Source organism: Dromaius novaehollandiae, chromosome 3 (assembly GCF_036370855.1).
Source record: "Dromaius novaehollandiae isolate bDroNov1 chromosome 3, bDroNov1.hap1, whole genome shotgun sequence".
Taxonomy (NCBI): domain Eukaryota; kingdom Metazoa; phylum Chordata; class Aves; order Casuariiformes; family Dromaiidae; genus Dromaius; species Dromaius novaehollandiae.
The window spans coordinates 79,076,677-79,100,578 of NC_088100.1; the positions used below are offsets into that span (position 1 = coordinate 79,076,677).

General features: G+C 36.4%; 1 protein-coding gene across 5 annotated transcripts in view; it reads left to right on the plus strand.

Moving 5' to 3' along the window:
* The window catches only part of LYST (lysosomal trafficking regulator), a 90,827-nt gene that overhangs the window by 4,899 nt on the left and 62,026 nt on the right, over window positions 1–23,902 (plus strand). Inside the window, exons 2-6 of one of the 5 annotated variants that reach the window (XM_064509233.1) lie at window positions 2,996–3,181; window positions 13,762–13,851; window positions 15,896–16,094; window positions 19,016–19,106; window positions 20,815–22,879. In XM_064509233.1, coding sequence (XP_064365303.1) covers window positions 15,903–16,094; window positions 19,016–19,106; window positions 20,815–22,879 — 2,348 coding nt within the window. In that variant the 5' untranslated portion in view covers window positions 2,996–3,181; window positions 13,762–13,851; window positions 15,896–15,902. Of the gene's footprint in view, window positions 1–2,995; window positions 3,182–13,761; window positions 13,852–15,895; window positions 16,095–19,015; window positions 19,107–20,814; window positions 22,880–23,902 lie in introns of those variants that run through there. The other 4 variants (XM_064509234.1, XM_064509232.1, XM_064509235.1 and 1 more) reach the window with 4 other exon arrangements.

Sequence of the window (23,902 nt, forward strand, 5' to 3'; positions counted from 1 at the left end):
CTTTGCATAGACCAAGTTCTAGAAATGTAGTCTCTTAGAGTGTAACTTATTTGATATGTATTAATTCCTGATTCTTATGGAAACTAATGTCCTGTGTCCCAAATTTAAAAAAAAAAAAAAAAAAAAAAAAAAGTAGAATGCCAATTATTGAAGGAATTGTCTAGTCAACACTAAAATAAGCTGGCTAATATATATGTTCTAGTTAATGTAGTCTGTGGTAATTCAAAATGTTGTACCAATAGCCACTAATTAACAAGCTGAGTAATGGAATTTAGTACAACAAGGGGTTCAGTTAAAGTAATGTAGAAGTCACAGACTAACTCAATAATCAAATTGTGTCAAATAAGTTAATATTTTGCATTTAGGAGAGAGGCCTGAATTGCAATTTAAAGATAAGTAGATGTTTATCTTGAATATTCAACTACTGAAGAGATATAGTCACACCCTTATCTAGCGTTCAATAATTTTTTAAACTAGCTCTTAAAATGTTAATTTGGAAGAACTCCTGTACTTTAGAAGCTGTAAGAGAACATCTCTGCGTTAATGCTGATTCTGAATGTCTTTTGTTGGGGGGGAAAGATAATGATTTAAAATAAAAGCTAATGTTATTGGAAACAAATGTTATGAGACCACTGACCTTAAAACATTTCTTAGGTAATAACTATGTTGAAGTGGTGGGTATATAGTGCTATGATTCATGTAGTGAAGTCCTGGAACAGGACTATTTCTTGTCACCTCTAAGTGCTGATATTTCTGTTATGTTTTTTGTTCCTAGATATTACTCCACAAAGATACACTAGTTTTTTTAGTCATTGCTGCACATTTCAAAATCTTTTGTGTTCTGTACCTGATGTCTTCTGTGGTTCTGGTGCCTTGCGGAAGGGAGGACATCCACTGTTCTGGTGCTCTTTGGCTTGAGTCCTTAGCCCTCTGTTTCTCCATAAATAACTCAAGGCTGCCTGCTGCTACTCTGGATGTAATTTTGCACCAGCCACAGAATAAATAAGCACCGAGACTGTTGTCTTCAGCACTACTGAACTTGTGTAGTTCACTGCAAGCTTCTGGGGCTTATCCTGTAACTCTCCTGTTTGTTGTTGGGTTTTTGTTTGTTTTGAGCCACATGGAACTGAACCACTGTAAGTTATTTCCTGAAAGAGCCTGTCTGTACTTTCTGGATAACTTGAAAGTTGGGATAGCTGGCAAGTAGAGGGCAAACCTGGAGGATGGTGACTTGTAAAGGACTCTGGAAGATGAATGCCTCTTAGGCTGTGTCCTTGTTACATGGTAGTTGAGCAAGCATCTGACATCTGTTAATCTTTGTCTTTATTCCTTCTCTGCTTGTTTTCGCTCTACCCACGGATGAGCTACCTGACTTCAGTTGAAAGTATTGCTATGCTCCACAGGGGAGCATGTGCATGAAGTACTAATGTGTCATTGGATGAGGGGAATTCCTACTTCTTAAAACTTTTCTATATTGGAGAAAAACCTTTCTACTTTCCTAACAGAAAATTTGGAAGTAGGAAGGGGAAATGTGAAAAGGCATTGATTGTCAGTTACAATGCTGAATGCAAGGCTTCAACAGCAGCACTAAAACTGATGTTACCTTGTCCTGTTTTATTTTGGTGAATACCTGACTGTCTTCCTCTCTAATATCAGGAAGGCATTTACTGAAGATTTGTATTCTTGAGGGAAATAAATAGCAAAAAAAAAATCTAACTAGATCAGTTAAACTTGGGAATAGGCTAATTTGGTTAAGTCTTAGTATACTGCACTAATCAGATTAGGATTGGATAACAAATAGATATGTGAGGGTTGAATTGTTGTCCAAGTCTTAAATCTGGAAACAATTGAATTAGTAAAGAAAATATTTAGGACTTATTCCTGATACTTCAAAATTACACTGCAGGTATAGATAAAAATCTAAGAATGTTTACTTTATAATATTTCAAGAGTTGAGATTTAAGGAATTGAGAGTAAAGTGCAGCTTTTTCATTCAGTAATTCAAATAGGCACTGAACTAGTGTAAAACAAATGTAACCAAAAATGTAGGTCTTTATCACCTTTCTGTTCTTCTATTAGAAGGCAAGAGAACCCAATAATACTAATTTCAAAGAATTAAGGACAAAACAGTCTTGTGACTTGCCATTTAAAAAAAAATGTGTATAATAACACAGGGCTTTATCTTTTTAGTTCTTGCATTTTTCAGTTCTAAGAAGGGATTTGAGTATGTATGATGAGGATGTAGTTTCACTCTTGATTTTTGTGTAGTTTAGTGCCAGAGTAAGCAAAGAAAAAAGTCCCAAGGAGAAGAAGAATTTCCTTTGCTTCTGGATGTTTAGATGAGGTGCTGTGTTGGGCCTTTTGAACTCCAGAAGGAATTTCTAAATAAATTAATCAAATAAATTAATCAAGTACTTAAAACAACCCTAAAATACTTCAGTTATAAAGTTGATTTAATTATAAGAAGAGTTTTGTGAACTCCCTAGCATTTACAGAAAAAATTGCATGTATTCTGTTTAGATACTGAAAATAACAATGTGGCTATGTGTGTGCTGATCTGGCATACTTCTTCCTTCATCTCAAACTGTCCTTCAGCAGTGTAAAGTCTTGTTTGTGTGTGCATGTGTGATAGATGCCTATAGTTTGGGAGCTTCTTCTCAAACATAAGGATAGGTTAATCTTTTGCATTGCTGGCGTATTTAGGGTTGTGTCCGGTGTTTCAGAATACTTATCTTAAATATTTGAGGTTCCACTAATAGGTATAATGGGAGACTTCACATTCTTACTGCTATTACTTGAAATTCCTACATATAATCACTGAAATAGATTCTCTGTTGCAGTGTATACTGCTGGACTGATTTTGCCAAGTACTTTTTAAACTTTAAGAATAAAAATCTTAGCTGTTCCTTTATTTTCATTTCCATTGGAGAGGAGGTACCTGAAAAAAGATGTTATGCAAGTCCTTTTATCCCTAATTGTGCTATGTTTTGCCAAGGTGTTGTCAGAGCAGTTTGGTGCCCTTGGGGTCAGCACGACTGGAACAAATACCTCCTTGCTGGAAAGCCTGGGAGAAGGACAGTATCTGCTGCCCTGAAGCAGCCACAGCTATATGCAGTGCTCCAAGAAACTGGCAGACTGAGCATGACTGGAGTAACTGTGTATGAAACCATTTGATATCAAAGTGAGTGGGTTTTTTTAAAATATCTCCTTTAGAATTGCTACCTACTGTCTTGTCTCCATCTGATTAATACTAGAGAATATGGATTTCACTGACCAATTTTCCAGTTCTGCTTCTGGGATTTCAATCCTCTGCACATTAATGACCTCTGTAAACTCTGATCATTGACCTTTCTCTCTTATTTAATTGCTCTTAGTGAGCACTTTAGATGTGATGCCAATGTTTATCTTAAGCACTTTACTTTCTGGTTTTAATCTAACTACTAAGCTTTCAGTTTCTGGACTAGCTTTTACTCATTGCTGTCTCTTCAGCAAGAGTGCTTTAAGATACTGCTCAACTTTCTCACCTCTTCCATGTCTCTGAACATGAGTGCAGCCAAAATGTATAATCTTACAAAAAGATTTGTACAGTCCTTCAGATCATGGTTTGAGTGAAATGTTTCATGTTTAAAGGCATCTTCACGTAGAGATGGTGCACTCTGCGTATTTGCAGTATGGTCATGAGTTCAACATTTTGCCTGGTTGTATTTGAGACCCCAGGATTTACCATACTGAAGAATAATGTGAGAGGATATTCAGTCTGGCTAGTCTTGTAGGGCAAACCTATGTAGGCCCTTTGCAGGAGAGGCTCCTAACTTCTGACTTATTTTCTGTAGTAGGCTGTCTTTCCCTGTACAGAGTCTGTGGAGATTAGTCTCAATAATTTTTAAAGTTAGTCATTGTCAATACTGTGTCATCACAGCTTTCAGACCTTACTGACAGAGCAGAGGCTTTTGCTCTAGTCTTTCTGGGGTACGTATCAAACTTAAAGCTTGGAAGAAGATATTTTACAGTATTATGTGTTTAATTTGGAGAATGTGTTAGTGTTCTGAGAGTAATGCTCTTGTGCAGCAGAATGAGACTCACTTGGGAGCTAAGCAGTTTTAGCCTTCTCACTTTTTTTTTAACAGAAATTCTTTGTCATTTGGTTTTCTTTTTTGCAAGAACTTGCTGGTCTTTCATAGTTATTTTTCTACAATGTTACTTTTCTACGTAGATTCTGTCTTGTGTTGGAATGTTTGTCAGTTCCTTGCTCTTAGTACCATCTGTTTCTTACAGACATTGTCGTCTGCTCCTTCAGATAAGGTCTGAAACGGATCCTTGTCTGCTCTGACTCTACTAAACACAGCTTGTCTCTAGCTTTTTCATGGTATTGGTAACAGCCTGGCATTTTTTTTTCTTCTGCGCATTTTAACCAGTCTCCATGATATCAAGTGTATTTGTTTTTAACACAGTTAATGTTACCATGATCATCTTTGAAGACACCTCCTTTCACCACACAGTAGCGTTCTAAGGAGTGCTTGTTCTCCTTCTGGGCCTGCTCAGACTGGTCTGAAATAAGTAAACTTTAAATGAACCAGAATGCATATATTGTGTCTGACCACTATATTGTAGTTGCTGACTTTAGGAGAGTCTAAAAAGACAAGCTCAGCATAAATTTGGGCATAGTATATGTACAGAGTTAATGCATTACTTGTGTGTAGGTAGCTGTTTGAGAGAACCTGTCTTTCATCAGTACTGTAGTTTTTGTCGTCTAGATGAATCATCTGTCCTCTTGACTTGATTTCAGGCTTTACAGAAATGCACTTGCAGGCGTTTCATGTTGGTTTATGGTCAAATAAAATTTTATATTGAGTTGAGAAGCTGTCCCAAAGCATTCATGTAATATGCAGCTAACCTGTGGGATTCTCTGCCATTCACTCTCTCAGTAGTATTTTATCAAGACTCAGAAGGATGAAATCATTGATAATATGTTAATGCATAAAGGGGATGTGGATCTTCATAGCTCAGGGCAGAACCTGACAACCAGCTGTTCAATTTTAGCAAGAAACTTTACTATCACTGATCACTTAATCTTCTCAAACTCTGGTGCTTTCTTCTTAGGATGAAGTTAGTATTGCATGCTGTTAAACAATACTAGACTAGAGAGCATCGCCCTGCTCCATTGCAACAACTTGCATTTCTCACTTTTTAAGTGAACAATTTTTAAATTCTTCACTAAGGACTCTTTAAAATCTTAATCTGATCTAATAGTTTTTTCCAAACAAGGGTCAGATGTCAGGCAGGTGTTTATATATAGAAAATCTTGTTCTAGAACTCAGAAACATTTAAAAACATGTTATTTTCCTCTCAACAGATTTTTTTTTTTCCTTTCTTGTTACTTATATGGTGGTACATGTAGTCAAAGTATTAGATAGTGTGTTCTACAAACAGAGTAGTAGGAATCTGATATGTATGGTGCTGAGAGAGTCTGTACTGGATTCCAGTCCCCAAGATAGTAGTTTCCAAATGGTAAATATTAAGCAGTAATAGTATTTTCTGGTGCAATATGTGTGAAGTTTAAAATTCAGTCTTTTAAGCATCTTGAAATTACAACAGCATGATAAACTCTATTTGTAAAAGACCTGCTGTGAGTTATACAGGTTAACAATTTTTTTTTTTTTTTTTTTGCAAATATACTTTAAAATAATAAAGAACAAATTGTGAATACTTCACACCCAAGTAGGACAAGAAGTTATAGTTTCTAAAGTGCATTAGTAAGGCTGCTTAAATGTTATTTGTGCTTCACTGCTGTGAAGATTGCAGTACCTTTAGATGCCCCAAATGTTACATCAACCCTTACTGAATCAGCCTTAATGAGACATTCATTGAAATGATTCTCCTGACAAAGTAGGACTATTAACTACCTTAACTAAAGTTGCTCTACAGAATTATGTTGGACATCTCATGGAAGACATGAAAAACTTTTGTCCATGCTTTAGAAAGGATTAGCTAGCAAACGTGACATGAGTGGGGACAACCAAGACTTGAAAGGAACAGCCAGGCCTCTAACATACCCCAGTACAGGCTTCATCTTGTATTCCTTCCCTGAACTGAAGGGCCCTGCTAGGCTAGGACCATTGCTGAAATTCGAAGTTTTGTTAGCAGCTTTGTGATGGTTTTTAGACGTAGGTGTTCTTATGATTATGATTTAGCTGTTGGGAATATAGACATCTAAACCATCATACAAATAAACCAAGTATACACAGTTTGTATTTCTCTGGTACATTGCATATATGTGGAAAAGTCTGCAGTTTACATCTCAGCAGGCTTCTGTTGTAAAAATTCAGATGCCTTATCACCTTCTCTTTTCTTGCCAAGTTCTCTTCTGGTTTTGTTCTTCCCTGGTTGGTCAACTTTAAGCAGCTTATTACACATTAATGTATTTCTTGCCTTGGTTTTCAGTCCCTTAATTGCTGCTAGTAGTTAATTTTTTTATAGTTGCTGGTAGCTAATTAGAAACTCATTGTTTTGAGTTGATAGTCTCCTTCCTTGTTGGACAAGCTTACACACTTCAGAGCCATTAATCATTTTTTCCTCTCTCCCCATTTAGGTGACTGACATATCTTTGTCAGATAAAGGAAAAATGAAGTGATAGTATGCAATGAAAACATTAAGGGTGTAAACATCAGTTCATAAAATAGAAGTGAAGTTGAAAGACCACATTTTAGAAACTGTTGGACAGCAAATTGGATTGTGGATAAATGGTATTTTTTATTATAAATGTATGTAAACAAGAATAGTGTGCATATATATGTTAATCTGTTGTACCTTAGTGATTTGTGCTTATATCATTCATTCGTAGCTGCTGTTACTGGTAATTATGCTAGACACTTGAGAGATTCTAGAAATAGTTGTGTAGTCTGGAGGAGTAGATGGTTATGTTTATAGCTCAGAATAAATCATAGGAACATTTACATTTCTCAAACTCTGCCAGCTTAGTTTTTTTGAAGTAATTTAAAATACATTTGCTAAAGCTGAGTCTGAAACAAACTTTTTGTGCCTGAAGAAATTATTATTCACCAGTTTAATTTCTGTAACAGTCAAAAATCACCAAGGCATGCAAATAGATGGCAAATGATAATTTAGGCATAGGGGAGGGCTTCTTTTATTTACTTTTCTTGCCTTATGTTCCGCCTGGCACACCACAGATATGGATCTCTATCAGAAGCATGACATCTCTGAAACTGTTTCTGAGAATTTGACTTGCCTGCTCATCTAATGTCATTCTGTGTATCTTTAGGTGCCTGTAGCCTAGTATGTTTAATTATAGACTTGTGTAGATATGTTAGCTATTTTGGAAAGTTCCTATTTCTATAATTTGGTTAAATCTGTCACAGCATTTGTCTGGTCTTGTTTGGTTTTTTCCTTGTCATACTTTTTCAGCATCAGGAATGGCTAGTTTAGAAAATCCTGTGACAGGGCTAGCTGGCTGTATGCAATGTGAAAAGGAGTATTTTTATTTCTTTAAATACTTTTTCTTTTTTTCCAGAAAGCACAGATGATATAATTTCTTAAAATTCTGGGGGCTTTTTTCAGTATAAGATAACAAGCTTTCACATCTTCTTAGTGGCAGAAATCTTCCAATTCTCAGATAGTATAAACACTAAGCAGCAGTACATAAATAAGACCAGGTATTTCCAGGAGGCTAAAAATACTTGTAGAAGCAGAGCTTTCAGACTTCCAGTGTTGCAAGAAAAGCATCACAGGTGGGTGAGATGGGATGAGATAGGTGGGTGAGATGAAGTTCTCAACATACTTTTTCAGTCCTCATTAACTAATACTTGTCTAGCATCTTATGAACTTGGCAAATGTTTTATCAGTTAGTTAAAAGACAGTGCAATTGTTGTTTTTCCACAAGTACTAAGCATTTGTCTCTTGCTTTTTGTTTAGGCTGGGGGGAGAGACTCTGAATAGTTTGTTTAGAAGTAGTGATGGTATACTGGATTACAAAGACTACTAAAAGCTAGTTACTCAACTCCTTGATAAAATAAAAGACTATGTCAGAAGTAAGACTTTACGAAGCAAATGGGCACATACACACAGCTGTGATAAACTCTGTATATTAAGAAGTGGCTTTTCATGAGTATCTTAATGGCCGGACCATTATTGCCTTGCTACATGTCAATAGGTTGTCTGCTTCTGTGACCCCCTAAGTAGTTAAATGACAGCAAAGGACAGCAGAAACTGGTTAGAAATAAAGGAGGTTTGGGCTGGTCTGAGGTCTTCTGCAGAGCTAGAACGTTGTCTGGTACAGGTGTTCTGAGAATGAACCCAACTTGAAGTATCTTGGTTTTGCTTGTGTTTGCTCTTTTTTTTAATATTGGAGCATCGTTGGATGGTTAGCAATTGTCCGCTATATTTGTTTCAAGCTATACTTGTTAAACAAGGCATCAAAACATCTCTAGCTTTCTGTTCCACTTGAATTGTGGGTACGTGGTTCCTTAAAGGATTGTGTGTTGCTGCTACGTTAGCCATTTTGACAATGTCAAGTGGGTACTTGTTTCTAGCCTGCTTAAAGTTTTGAGTGATATCAAAGAACAGAAAAGGAAGAATGCTAAGTTCCATTACAGGCTGTGCTAGACATGGATTTCTCTTTCACTTTCTTTTGCTCTTTCCTTTTTTTACCTTTTTTTTTCCTTCTCTAATTTGCAGAGGGGAATTAATCGTAATATTCCCTCAGGTTTTGTACTGTTAATGTTTCTTTGAACAGAAGGCAGTCATATTTGGTGTCTGCTACTAACAACATGAACCTACTTTCTGTAGTGAACTTGGCAAACCTATGATGGAGTCTGTTCTTTCTGTCAAAATGTGCCTGTGTGTTTCATTATGCCTCTTGTCCTCTTTTAACAGAAACTTGAGGTTAAATTGAAAGCTTAACTGCAAAGTAAGTCTGGTTAAAGTTATTGTTAATGTCCATTTTCCCTGAGGAGATTGCAAGCTTATTCTACAAAGTATAAATGTAAAGTGCAAGCAGTGAGGCTGGGACATGTATTTAGTAAAAGGAATGAATGCTGTATAAAGTAAATGTAGCATTCAGGAGCCAATGGCGAGTCATTCTTTATTCTGAAGAATGGTAAAAAAGATACAAGTCTGAATTTGAGGCCAGAAATAACTGAATTGTGCAATGGCTCATATCAGTTAAAAATTTGCAAATGTTAATTCTAACACTTACTGAAAATACAACTTCCTTTTTTCCTGTATTTACTCAAAAAATAGCATGGCTGTAAGTCCTCTTATCTAGATTGATCAGCATCTGTCTCTTCTGAAACAAAGCTTGTTTACTTGTAAATACCATTACTGATCTGTGAGAAACACTGTAGGTTAATCAGATTATGTCCTAGGATTTGAATGTAGAAGGGTCATAGTGAGCTTGTCTGGAAAAACTGATGGGGAACTTGATCAAATTAACAACTTCATGTAGCTATGCATCCTCTACTTCTGTTTGCCTGACCTATACTGTAACTTCTCATAAGTTTATTCTTTTCCATAAGAGCATGGTTGTCAGTCCTGCAGTGCACTAAGACACTTCTGTGATGCTGTAGACAAGACTGTTTGCTTTTACTGAAGATAGTATGGTGGGCTACAGGCAATTGAGGCCTGCCAGTGACTCATGATGTCATGTACACCTTCTTAGATACAGCATAACATTGTCTTATTCAGGCATTCAAGCCTAATTATGCAGCTGGATGAATGGTATTCACTAGTATGTTCACTTTAGACTGACATAGATATTTACTAATGGGCAATTTGGAGAAATTCTTCATTGGCATCTGCTTCCCAACAAATATCCATGTTGTAAGTAACATCTTATTTGCTCCGCTCTGCTGACACAAAGTTTAACATTCAAAAAAACCCTTGAAAGTTAAGAAGCTTTATTAAAATGCCAGTTTGGGCTATTGAATATTGGTGTGAAAGGGAGACCACCACCAAACTTTCTGCCTGAAAACCTCTTTTACTCTTCCTGTATGTGTTGGCTAGTAGTTACTGAAAGTAATCATTTGAATTAGGATTATAGAATTTTGACTTATTTGTTACAATGTTATTGTAGTAATTTAGTAATTACTACTATATATTAGTATTATGTTACTATGCCCAGAGAGATCTGCAAAGTAATGCATTACTGAAAACACAGCCAAGTAAAAGGCACAGTTCATTCTTACTTAGAGAATACCAGCTTTAACCTTGAGCTGTTCTTGCATTTTCTTCATTGCATTGCTGTTAGAGATCATGCCATCTAATCACTAGCATTGTATAAAGTTTGTATGTTCATGATTCAGTATTCAACAATGCTAGAATTGGTCTTAACTTTAACAATACTGGAATTTAAAATAAACTACTAAAAATATTTTTAAAATATTTTTAAGACTTAAAGCCCGCTAAAGTAAGTGCAAGGCACTTGTATATTTAAAAATACTAAGCTAATGTGCAACTTCATAAAAATGGAGAGAAGTTAGGAGAAACCTAAGAGTTGCAAGTACAGGAAACTAATTTATACGGGGGCAGTAGATAGAAAATATGTCCCTCGAGGCCAGGTGCAGAAATGGGGCCAGAGAGCAGTAGTAGTGTGGGTTGAACTGTGTGGATATTAGAGATGAGTGAAAAAGGACAGATCATATGTGAATGTCAGATCATTTGCTGTTTAAGTGACTTACTCTTTTTAAAAAAAACTATGGATTTTTTCCTTTTATTTGTAAATACTAAGAATTTTTATGAAATCATGTTCTACTGTAGGTTGGAATTATATTTAAGGGTGTAAAATTTTTTTTCAGGGTTAGGTATATGAAGTCCTGATACACTGTATATTCCAGAACTAACTTCTTGATTAGCATTAAGATTGTACACAGCACTGGAGGATCAAGACTGATAGGTATCTTTCTGTTCTCTGATGGCTTAAGTTCAGGTGTGACTTTTCAGGGCTTTCTGTCTGTTTTCCCCTAGCAAAGGGGATATCTGTTTGAATGAATTCCAAAGACAGGTTATAATGCTCAACCTCAGTACTGGTGTTTTGTGCAGCATCTGTTTCCCCATTACCTGATACCATAGTTATTAAAGATGTGTCATTTTTAAACAACAACAAAAAAAACCTCATCAGAATAGTTCCCACTTAATGCAAATTAGCTGGCGTCCTTCCTCAGTGTCAGAGAAAATGGCATGCTACGTAAGGTGCAGTATCAGTGTACCACAGTCTGCAACAGGAAGAGAAGGTGACAAGCAAGCTGAAATCTTAGAATGTAGGTGGATTGGTATTAAAAAAACAAAACAAAACAAAACAAAAAAAACCTGCACAGTGCTTGCTTTATTATGGCATCAGTGGGGCTAATTGTTCACTGAGTGCTTGTTTTCAAAGCACTACACTTTAAGTGCTTAAATTGCTAGTCAGGAAACAAACATAAAAGGGGAGAAGGTTGTCTGTGCATGTGTAGCATGTGCAGTTTCTTTTTTCTTTTTTTGGAAGCTTTTTAATTATTTCTCCTTGCTTTGTTCTGTGCTGTCTCTAGCTTCAAGACAAGATGAAACATCAGGTTATATCTGAAACTCTGCTTCCAAAGCAGCATTTGTGCTGTCAGTCTGTTTCAGGACTTAATCACAGGGAAAGAAATAGGTACATCAGAGAAGGAACAAGCACTTACCTGAACAAGTCCTACTAAATGGCAGTGCTTCGCTGTCCAGCATGCCATCTCTTTAAATTGTTTTTTCACACTGTGGAATGAAAACATCTGAATTCCTTCACAATTTTATGTGAAATTAATGTATTAAGAAGAAATGCTTGATATCTTTTTGCATTAATGTTACCAAAGTAGCACTGTATTTTATTGTGAAGTTGAGAATTTGCCCTCTTGATTGAACATTGCTTGCACTTACACGCAAAGATTTAACAACATGTACTGCAATGTGGGAGACCTGGTGAGTGAATTTCCTCAAGGAAAGGCACTAAAATATGATGGACAGTGTATTGTTAGATCTAATAGTTGGGTACAACTGCAAAGCCATGAGCTGCTTAAGCTATTCAGTTGCCATGAGTTATGTACATTAGCTGTGTGGATAAGCTGGCTTTCTGTGAGGCTTAGGATGAAATGTACAGCTCCAGAGCACTGAGTGAGACCACTTATTAGGAGTTTGCTGTGGGAACCTACTATGTTTCTTCCTTCCTTAATAAGATCTTTCACCATATGTTTATACCCCATCACAATTGTAGGTGGAGAATACTTCAGTAAATGTGTGTTTGGACAGTTCATCTGTGAATGTACCTGGTGTGCTATTAGATCTAACTGCTGAGAGTGTTAAGGCTTTGTTAGAAACTAGTTTCAGTTAAAATGTACTTGGTGACACCAAACAAATATTCTGTCACCATGTTACAAAGCTGGAGTTAACTATGAGGAAGACTGGTAAGGAGTCCTGCTAGCACAGCATGACCAAACAATGAACCCTTGCTCAAGCTTTTGAGACCAATAATGAAAAATGTTGAAAGGTTGCAAAAATAATTACATAGCCTCTGCCACTGTTGGTATCTCTTTAGGAAACAGCAGAGAAAGTATTCAGCCAGCCAGAGGAAATTGTATTTTGGGACTTAAAAATATTTGAAGAGCTCTTCAGTCTTGCTTAAGTAAATAAGAATATTTCAGAAGGATTAAAATACCCCCTCCCTCCGCCCCAGATCGGATGCCCTGTAAAGACATGAGGGGAAGTATGGTAACCAGAAGTTTGAAGAATAAGCCCTAAGACAGTTTATACAATGAGGAATACTGACTTTAACTATGTGAAGTTACTTGCTTTACAACTAAACTGGCATCTTTGTGAACCAACATTGAGTGTCATGGGAGAATATTGATCTGCTGTAAGGTCCTGGATGACAGGCCTTTGTGAAAGCGTGTTCTCTGCAGCAATCACTTTCATTATGTTGTTATGGATTAAAGTCTGAAGGGCTAACTTTTTTTTTGTTTGTTTACAAAAGCAAGGGTGGTGTATGTATTCTGTTTTTCTTGCTAAAGCATATGCTTGGTCTCACTGTATCTGGCCATTTTGGAGCCATTTGGGAGATTACCATGATCTCTGTGCCATTATCTTCTCTCTGTGGTTAACTGCAGCTGAAAATGGGAGTGATCTAAACTACCCCCTTTCTGGAAAAATAGGTGCATTGCCTGTTCTGATCCTCTGCTAGGACTATAGGGGGATAAGGGGTAGAAGGGTGAAAGTAAGTCTTACATTGCTTCAGTGCGCCTTTACGGAGGCGGAATGAGTAAAGCACAAGATAGGGTTGTTTTCCAAACTTATTAATTACAGCTTCCCCTGTATGTAAAGTAATAAAAATTAAATGTGTCAGAACAAAATAAAAGGACAGAGTAAAACATGCATTTACATTAATGCCTGCTTGCACAATTCATAGTTTCTCATACTAACATACTACTTGTACCCAGAGCTGCAAGTGCTTAAAGTATGTGTGCATAGTGTTCACTCAAAACTTCATAATGTTTCTACGAGGAAATGTGTGAACTAATATAGCTAGCTGGTTTTACAGTAAAGAACTAATGAACTTATAATTATATTAACATAACTTCTATGCAGTCTTTGCAGAATCATAAGCGGAAAAGTAAAAAAAACTCTGGTACTTTAAAGCTCAAAAAAAAGAGTTAAGGACTCTATAAACTTTAGCTATCATAAAATTAATTTTAATAACATTTCATAATATGCAATTCCCTTGTTTTATTTTTCTCTTTTTAAAAGCAGGTGAACCAAGGGTGGTGTTTCCAGAATATATGTGCTTTTTCTTCCAAGTAGAAGATAGATGCATTAAAAGCAGGCAAAGTAATTCTGGTAAGAATCTTCCTGTTACTGCTACAGAGAATGTCTGTACATGTAAAAAGACTGAATCGTGCCACTAAAAGGAGTTTTGTGTACCATTGGTGTTAATGAACACCTCACCCCCAACTTGATGTTATAGTTATTGCACAATGCCAAAGAAGATCTTATTCTTATTTCAAGTGTGAGTTTTGATCTCCAGAGTTGCCTTTCTTATGAAGAGTTCCATCAGTTCTAGGACTGATGCTGTGAACCTCAAAGAGGACTTGTAGTTAAGCTTTTAAGCTATATACTTGATTTAAAGGGCATAAATTGTGTTACTGAACTGTTTAATTGAAAGTTTTAAACTGAAACTTCATTCACTTCTTAGAAATGCAATAAACAGCTTTATCCTAGCTCAGGGTTTATAAACAGTTTTTTCCTTCTAAGCCCACATATTACTTTTCTAGCCACTTTTTCTCTCAATTTATTATTTTACCTTTTTTATTGCACTTTACTGAAGCTCCTTCTTTTAGTCTTTTCCTTGTAATCATTAGCTGTGGGGAGACTTCTTGGTCAAAAAGTCTACTTTTTTCTTCTCTACTGCTTTCACACTGATAGCGCAGTAAGTGGTAACTTTGTTTGCAGATGGCATTTGTATTTTAATTTTTTTGTTGATTTATTTTTGCACTGAATGTAACTCACAAGCAGAATGTTGTTTATTTAAAGTGATGCTCTGTTATGATGTTTGTGCATATTAGTACTTCTATGTTTATGATGAAATTCTGAAGAACAAATAAAGACACGGAATAGTTTTTGTATAATGAGACTGTATTTATCTGAACTTCTTTAACCTTTCTAGTCTTCTTGTTTGCAAATATATGAAGAACGCTTTTGATCTAATGATTGTATGTAGATGTTTTCTGATCCAGCAGTATTAATCCACCTATTTTTAAATGATCTCTAACACATTTGGCTCTTTCTCTCTGAGGCTTTCAAGATTTTTCTTAAGCTGCTCATGGGGGGGGGGGGGGGGAGACAAAAAAGTAGCTAAACACAGTGCAGTATTCATTTAAGGGGTTTTATGTGTATTTAATATTATTCCTTTAATTGCCATCACTGACTCTTACCTGTGTTATTTTGCCTTCCTCAATGATCCTCTTGATTGTTCTTTTCTATAGCTGACTCTTGCATTTCTTTTTTTGCTTTTCTGTTTATTTTAAACTTTTCAGCATGTACTACTGCTGACGAGCTAGTGAATGCTACTGTAGTGGCATATAAGAAAATAAAATCAAGTGTTTTTATAAGATACAGTGAGTAGTCAAAGTGTATGAGCACCTTGTGTGCATTATTTATGGTCAAATTAGTTTGGAAATACATACCACTGGTTTTCTCCTGAATGTGTACAGTAGAGTCATATCTTGAATTAAATACATAATAATGATTGCCACCCATTCAGTTAATCTTGCTTGAAGGAAACGTTCTGAGGGTTGGTAAATCTAAAGCAATATTTTTATGAAACTCCTCTGTTTATCTTAACTCATTAATTTTTCTTTTTCCCTTGAAACAATCTGCATACTGTTGAAATATATAACAGTGTAGAAGATAACATCTTCAAATGAAGAATGAGGAACATGTTTTCTGTACAATGCTGTATAATAGCTATCTGTTTCCCCTATGTGCTTCAGGTCAAATCCCTTTTAGAAGCAGTTGAAGATTGAAGCTCACATGCAGATTACAAGGAAAATCTGAAATTGTCATTTAAAATCCATTTATGCAGTAGGAGGGAACACTGTTGTGTGCCTTCACCTCATAGGTTTAAAAAATGAGCATTTGGGGATACCAACTATTAGCTAAAGTCTCACTGAAAACAGTAAAACTCCCAAACCTCAATCTTCCCTCTCCCTTGCCACTACTCTGCACTGGGATATTCATCCTTCAGTCCTACAAACTCTCTATGCTTTGGAGGAGGAAATAGGGGGAAGAACACTTTCCCTTCCCACTCCCAAGCTTCAAGTATTTTTCATAAGGAAGGTAGCTTCTGATGGATTTCAATTCTGTGTTTTCCTTTGTTATTTAGCTCAGACATGAGCAGTCGCAGTAACTCACTGGCACGGGAATTTTTGACGGATGTCAACAGGCTGTGCAATGCTGTGGTCCAGAAGGCAGAGGCCAAGGAAGATGAAGAAGAAGAAACTCATATGGCAGCACTGGGACAATACCTGGTTCAAGGCCGTGGATTTATTTTGCTTACCACATTGAACTCTATTATTGATCAGGTAATAGGTTTTTCCCTGCTTGTTAGTTTTTGTGTTGAGCTTTGATTGTATTGAGAGGATTTGTCTGGCTTGTATGCTTCTTAGTGCTCCTTTTCTTGTTTGGGTTTTTTGGTAGAGACTGTGTGAGAGAAAGCTGATTGTGAATAATAGAAATTTAGAAGCAGTTCCTTCAAGAACAGGAAAACAAAGAATAGCTAATTATATATCTGTTTGCCAGCTGAAATTTGTGGCTGCTAAACTGTTGACTGGTTAAGCCATGTGGGAGGCTTTGGTGCAGCAGCTGGGTGGAAAGAGTAAGATGGAACTTGCAGGAGGAACAAGTCTTTTTACTGAACCTGCAGTACAAACTGGCAGTTCTTACTTTGGGAAGATCCTTCTGCTGGTTTATAGCAATTAAATAAAATTAAAATATGCACCTTCCTATTTTGCTATAGGCCATGAGGTATATTTTCATTGTGTACCAACTAGCAGCTCTTAAACATAAGAGCAAATATATTTTTTAACCTCAGCTCCTGAAAGTACCTTTCAAGTGAGGAGTCAATCCATTTGTATTACTTAGCATATTTAACTCTTTAAAGACAAGTGGGGGAAAAAGTCTTGACTAATGAGATAAATTATTCAAGAAAGGGGAAAGATTCTCTATACCCCTTCAAGCACCTAGGTACACCTTATCACCAGCATTCTGGCACACTGTGTTCTTTATAGCATCGTGGTATTTGTCACTCTTACATATTCCCCCTACCCCATCCACCCCACCCACCTCCAAAAAAGGAGGAGGAGGGGTGTAACTTGAAAGTGTACTGCTGAAATCTGAAACTTATGTGTTGCTTTTTCCAGTTTTAGTATTGTGTTTTGAATGCTATATTACTTATTTGCATTTCTAATCAATTTCTGTCTTGCTGAAAAGGCCTTCAGTAGCAAAAGTGAGTTGTGGGGAATGACTCTTAAAAAAATATAATTCCATTTATTGGTACAGTACAACTATACCTGAGAAGTAATTTTTCAAAGTCTAAAATTATGTTAATAGTGTATAATGAAACAAATAATTCACCTTTTTTTTTTGTTTAGATATACTTCCTGTGTAGTGATAGATCTGTAATTGTGACTAATACTGTATTTAGTACTTCTTGCATTTTATGTTTTGAAGTATTGACTGATTAATTCAGCAGCTGGAAAATTTGGAAGATAGTCTCTTTTGAAGAAGTCATAAAAAGATAGCTAATGTAGCTTTCAGCAAAACAGTTTTTAGGTAGATAGATAATTCTGATGGCAGTTTTTTTGCCTATTGTGGTGTGAATGGATGACTGCTATCTGAGTTTTCCTGTTTCGCTCTATCCTATAATGAAAACGTAATGTTAAAAGGGTATTTTCAATGCTTCTTTCCTAACTACCAGACATCTAGAACTTTATACTTCAGTGACAGCATTGTGTCAAGAACAAGTTCTAAAATTGACTAAATAAAACTGCTTTATATTTGTTAAAACCTAGCAAGAAACACAAAAATAAACTTGGAAAAGCTGATCTAATAATCAAAGGAACCATTAATCTGTAGTGGGGAAACTGATGGACACAATGCATTCCTTCTTGAACAGTCTTTAGAACTGGTGGGCTTGAACTTAGTGTATTTGTCTTATTCGAAGGTTGAAAGGGAAAACAAACTTTCCTGTTCTGAGATCAGTTGACTTATCACTGCTGAAGTGATCATTGAGCCAAACTAGGTGAATAAGCTGGCATGAAGAAATTTCTGTGTGCACTGCTTTACCATCCATAACCACAGTTCTACTGACTCCACTAGTTCAGTGTTTTAACACTTTCTTAAAAATTTTGGGAAGAAAGCTGTTGTAATACTTCAATATTTTTAAATAAATCATCTCTAAGTTAGAGTCCTAACATAGCTTGTGAAATTAGTATTAGGCTTTTCACTTCAGTTTTATCCAACCTCTTGATACTTGCAAGTGTATTTTTATGGACTCTGATCTTACCTTTGTAGATAAGGGTGTATGCAAACACATAAAGGCACTCTTGTATTCTGTTTCAATTATAAGCAGGCTGAGCAAGCTTCTTACCAAAATGTTCTAGCTTATTTGAGTTTATCTTCACATCTTATTTTCATTACTACCTTGAATTTGGGAAGAAGGATATTGCTTCAGCTGCATATCCCTGAATGGTGCTAACTGTGAAAAAGCTCAAGTCTGCTTTTTGTCTGTGTCAAAAAGGTAGAAGTTTTCTTGATATTTGGGTCTACAGTGGTGCTTAGCATCCAATAAAGGAATTGTATTTGAATTCTCTGCCGTCTACTGCCTTCTACTACTTTAATGCCTTTGTATTAAAATTCTGAGTTTGTCTCTGAATCTCAGTAAAACTGAGGGGTTTTAGTGCTGTTTTGTTCTGTGTTAGTGAGTCATCTTCCCTCTTTCTTCCTATAAATTTTCACCTTCTCATTGTGAGATGATGATAGTACCAACTGATGAACGTAGACTTTCGTTTGTTTAAAGGCATCATTTTGGGGATAGTAAAAAGTTTCTTCAAAACTATATACTTTTGTAACTACAAACACTTCAAACTTTTCTTGGACTTTATTCTGTCTTTGTTTAAATGAACAGAAGTTATTTGTGTTGTTGTTGTTGTTTTGTTTTGGTTTTTTTTTCTTGTTTTGCCCTCTGGATGAAGAATTATTTCAACAAGGTTTGGAGAGCTGTGTGTAGAAATAGTTGCAAAGGTGTGATTAAATATTCCAGGTGCTTTCTGATTGGCTCTAACTAATGATTATAGCATTCTCTGTGGTTAGGTCACTTTTCCAGTGTGTAAGACAGCAGAAAGGCATAGGGAACTTAATGTTTAAGTTCTTTTTAAAATAGCCCTGATCTTTGTACTCCATGTCCCATAACTTATAGAAAAAGAACCTCTTGTTTCTAACATAGGAGCTGACATGTCGAGAAGAACTTCTAACTCTCCTTCTGTCACTTCTACCACTGGTGTGGAAAATCCCTGTCAAAGAAGAAAAAGCAATAGGTATGTTTTATCAGTTAAACTAATGAAGACCTAGGGAAAAAATGGTGTATCTTCTTTGTCCTATTACAGAGCATAGGGCTCCTAGCTAAAGAGTAGAAGGCCATTGTATTACATGTCCTCTTAACCTAGAACAAAGACACCAAATTCTACAAAGAATGTACAGTTTTAAAAATACCTATGTTCTGTCATCATGCAAGGAAAGTCAAGATTGTGTAGAGAAGACAAAGGTTCTTGGTCAGTGTGAAAGAAAATGGTCACAACATCATAACATACCATGTAGCTGGACTTAGTGGAGAGATTTTTTTTATTTGGCTTTTCAGGTGGTACAGAAAAAGGGGATTTGAAAGAGTATGATGCTTTTGCTAATGTGAAGCTCTTCATGGTGAGGGGAGAGAGCACAGAGGCTCTTAGAAAAAGAGTAACACATGCTAGCATTGTAGACTGATCAGCAATAGAATAAGAAAAATTCTTTTTCTGAAAGTGGAGAAATGGTAAGTAGAGAACAGGCTTAAGTCAAACAATGGAGAATGGAGAGAGTATGAAAAGTGTGATATCAAGGTGGTAGGCTCTGAAAATGGAATAATTATGGTTATGAATGGAGTCGGACTGTTTCTTAGAAAAACTGATGCATGTCAGAAACTGTGCTAGTTGAGGAGCTAAATGACAAGGGTTAAGCTGCCAATGGATCTGTTTGAAGTGAGTTAGAGAAATGAAAGAAGTAATACAAAATGAAGACATGAAAGATGATACAAAATTGTGTTGTGCAAGAGCTGAACCAGTAAATGAGTTTTATTAGAGGATTAAAACAGAGGGTGAAACAAATTAGGAGGATGAGACTATCAGAGCTCCTAAAGATCATCACCTGAAGCTGTTCCAAAGTCCTTCAAATGTAAGGTGCTTGTTAGTATTTGTAGACTGATAGTATTAAAAGTGCAAGTTTCATAGTACTTTTATATAATTAACTACCCTGCTTGCTCAGCTGCATCTTTCTTTCATTCTGCTGTAAGAATGACTGAAAAACATTTCAGTCATGAGATGTTGACCCTTCCAGCATTAGTTTAAAATGATATTATATAAACAGGTTAAGATGTTTGCTTTCTGTACTTTGCTTAACATACACTTTTTGTTACTACAGACTTCTAGCTAGTAGTACTGATGCAGTACACCCAATGTATCCAAAGAGCTCTGTTCTTTTGGACTGAATTTTATTTACACTCCTACACCCGATAGCTCTTTTCTGTGCAAGAAATATCCTTATTTGATAAAGTACTTTTGGTTGCTTTCCTCCTCCAAAGCAAATCATGTTTCCTCAAGCATCATAGCTGTGTCTCTATGATACGGTGAGGCACAGTCATGCTTGCACATGAAGCATCTCTTCTTTCAGTATGATTAATGGCTATATCTATAGGGTAGACTCTTCCAGTTTTGCTTTTTGTGTGTGGGACTGTTAACTATCATATTTTCTAAATACCAAACTTACCAACTGCCAGTATTTACGGCTCAGTATATGGTAGATTTTATACTGCTTGAAGCATCCAGATACAGTTCTGGCACTACTTAAAAATGATAATGAAATTTATCCAAGAATGCATAACCTCTTTTTGTATTTTTGAAGTTACAAATACTTAAATAGGAAAAACGATTTATGTATTATAGTGCTCCTGAATGTGACTTATATGCAGTGTTTTGTTTCTTTCTGTTGCAACAGATTTTAATCTACCCTTTACAGTTGACACATGCCTGACCAAAGAGAACACTTCAAGTTCTGTGAAATCTACTCAGGAAAAGCTAGGCTCATCTCTTCAGGCTTCTGTAAAACTAAATCCTCGATCTCGAAAAAGTGGACGTCTTCGCAAAACCACCCATCGTTACTCTGTGCGAGATGCAAGAAGATCTCAGCTGTCCACTTCAGATTCGGAAGGCAATTCTGATGACAAGGCTACTGTAATGATGAAACACAGACGGTCTCAGTTCCTGCAGCCTTTTGTAACATATCCGCTTAGGGACAACTACTTTGCAGATAGAAGTGATTGCCTACCAGCTGAAGCAGTACCAAATTCTAATCCTGATACCTCTAACCTAGAAAATTCCAGCCAAATTCTACCACAGGAATTGAAATTGGAGATTTTGAATGAGCCAGCTGTGGCGATTGCTGAGAGCAACATGGACAATTCTCCATTTGATTTATGCCATGTTTTGCTGTCGCTCCTAGAAAAAGTGTGCAAATTTGATATTACTTTGAATCACAGTTCTGTTCTTACAGCTAGTGTGGTGCCCACATTAACTGAATTCCTATCAGGATTTGGAGACTGTTGCAATGTAGCTAGTAGTGCAGAAAATGAAGTAGTTTCTGCAGGGTGGACAGAAGAACCTGTGGCTTTGATCCAAAGGATGCTCTTTAGAACAGTGCTTCATCTTATGTCTTTAGACATTAGCAATACAGAAACAATGCCTGACAACTTACGAAGAAATCTAACAGACTTACTTAAAGCAGCATTAAAAATAAGAATTTGCTTGGAAAAGCAGCCTGATCTTTTTGTTCCAGGGCACAAAAAAACACTACAGCAGCAGGTTCAGGATGACTTTGTATATTCTAGCTATCATCACAGAGCCTTGCTTCTACCTGAGGTTCTAGAGGGGGTCTTGCAAATTTTGATCTGCTGCCTACAGAGTGCAGCCTCCAACCCGTTCTACTTTAGTCAAGCTATAGATCTGGTTCATGAGTTCATACAGCATCAGGGATTTAAGCTGTTTGAAATAACAGTGCTTCAGATGGAATGGCTGTGTATGAAGAGTGAGGGAGTAACTGGGGAAGCCTCAGAGCACTTGAAAGCCCTAATCAACAGCATTATGAAAATAATCAGCACTGTCAAAAAAGTGAAATCAGAACAGCTTCATCAATCAATGTGTACAAGAAAGCGGCACAGACGATGTGAGTACTCTCACTTCATGCACCACCACAGAGATCTCTCTGGGCTTTCTGTATCTGCTTTTAAAAACCAAGCTTCCAAAAACCCCTTTGAAACTGCTGATGGAGAAGTTCATTATCCTGACCGATGCTGTTGCATTGCCGTTTGTGCACACCAGTGTCTGCACTTGTTGCAACAAGCTTCTTTGAGCAGTACCTGTGTTCAGATTCTCTCGGGTGTACACAATGTAGGAATATGCTGTTGTATGGATCCAAAGTCTGTGATTATCCCATTGCTTCATGCTTCCAAGTTACCAATATTAAAAAACTTTCAACAGCACATACTGAACATCCTTAACAAGTTTATATTGGATCAGCTGGGTGGAGCTGAAGTTTCTCCAAAAATTATACAGGCATCATGCAATATATGTACTATTGACTGTGATCAACTTGCTCAGCTGGAAGATGCCTCGCAAGGCAACTCTAGTGTTGCTGGTCTTGCATCCAGTCCCTCTTGCAGAGTTCAGGGGATTCTGCCTAGTAGTGGATCTGAAGATATGCTGTTGAGATGGGATGCACTAGAGGCTTATCGGGACCTTGTTTTTGAAGAAGACAAACTATGTGGCATGCAGATTGCAAGCCATATATGCCACTTAATTCAAAAGGGAAATGCAATGGTCCAATGGAAACTCTATAACTGTGTTTATAATCCAGTGCTTCAGAGAGGAGTTGAGCTAGCTTGCTATGCTCAACAGCCAGGAATAACTACAGCTGATAAACACACATGCAGTTACCATAGCCAGTGTTTGCCTGATGAAGTACTTCAGATTTATTTGCAGACACTCCCTGTGTTGCTTAAATCCAGGTTGGTTGATTTTTCTGCTTATTAATGGAAAATATGCTAATTATATAATACAGAACCTTTTATATCTGTTTAGAACATAAATTTTGTTTGCATTGTAGGCTGCACTTGAATATTGCAGGGGTGTAAACAAGATACATGCTTGAATAAAATAGGATTCAGTCCATAGGATTCAGATTTGCCAGTAGATTCATAAATTGTAGCAAGGGATCTGTACTGATGGGATGTGGGTTTCAACAAGTCAAAGTGTGTAGAAGCAAATGAAACCTTTGTCTAAAGTGACACACTCTTTGCCTCTTAATTCCTTATGCTAAAGTGACGCAGGAATGTTGAACGGGTTCACGTGTTGCTTTTCTGTGGGAATTAAACTACTTAATTTTCTGATCTGTTTCCCTTCCCCTGCTAGAATGGTCTTCATAGAAACCTAATTTGAAAAATAAGGCTTAAGTTAGACTTATTTGTGGTCCTGAAGTAACTGTTTCCTGATTTACAAAATCCTATTCATGTAAGCGTGTAACTTTAAAAGCAAAAACAAACAAAACACACTTTCAAGGCATGAAATAAATTTTTTCCTACTGTGGAATTGATGAAATAGTTCTATAGTAAAATCTCTGCAAGTTTTTTAAGAATATGAATAAGAATGTGGTATTTTCATTTTGAGTCCTGAAAAACTGAATTTATTAGGGTTACCTGAAACAAATAGGAAGAATAGGCTAGTGTTCCAGTTTTCATAAAGGATTATCTAATATGTTTTTAACTTTTATCTTACCTAAACTGTATCAGAAGCATCAATTTTGAAAAAAGCACTTAGTGGCAAAGAAGTAAGAAGTCAAATTTAGATTCAAAGAAGTTTAAGGTTGTCTATTTACTACTGGCCTAAAGATGGAAATACACAAGTTAGTACATGACTCATTTGATTTTTAGAGTGTATGACTCAATTATAGTAAAAGCTGACTCTGCAGGAAGGTAGTGGGAGGGTAGGAGAGGTGAATGTCTATAAGCAAACATGATACACTGAGAAGAAGC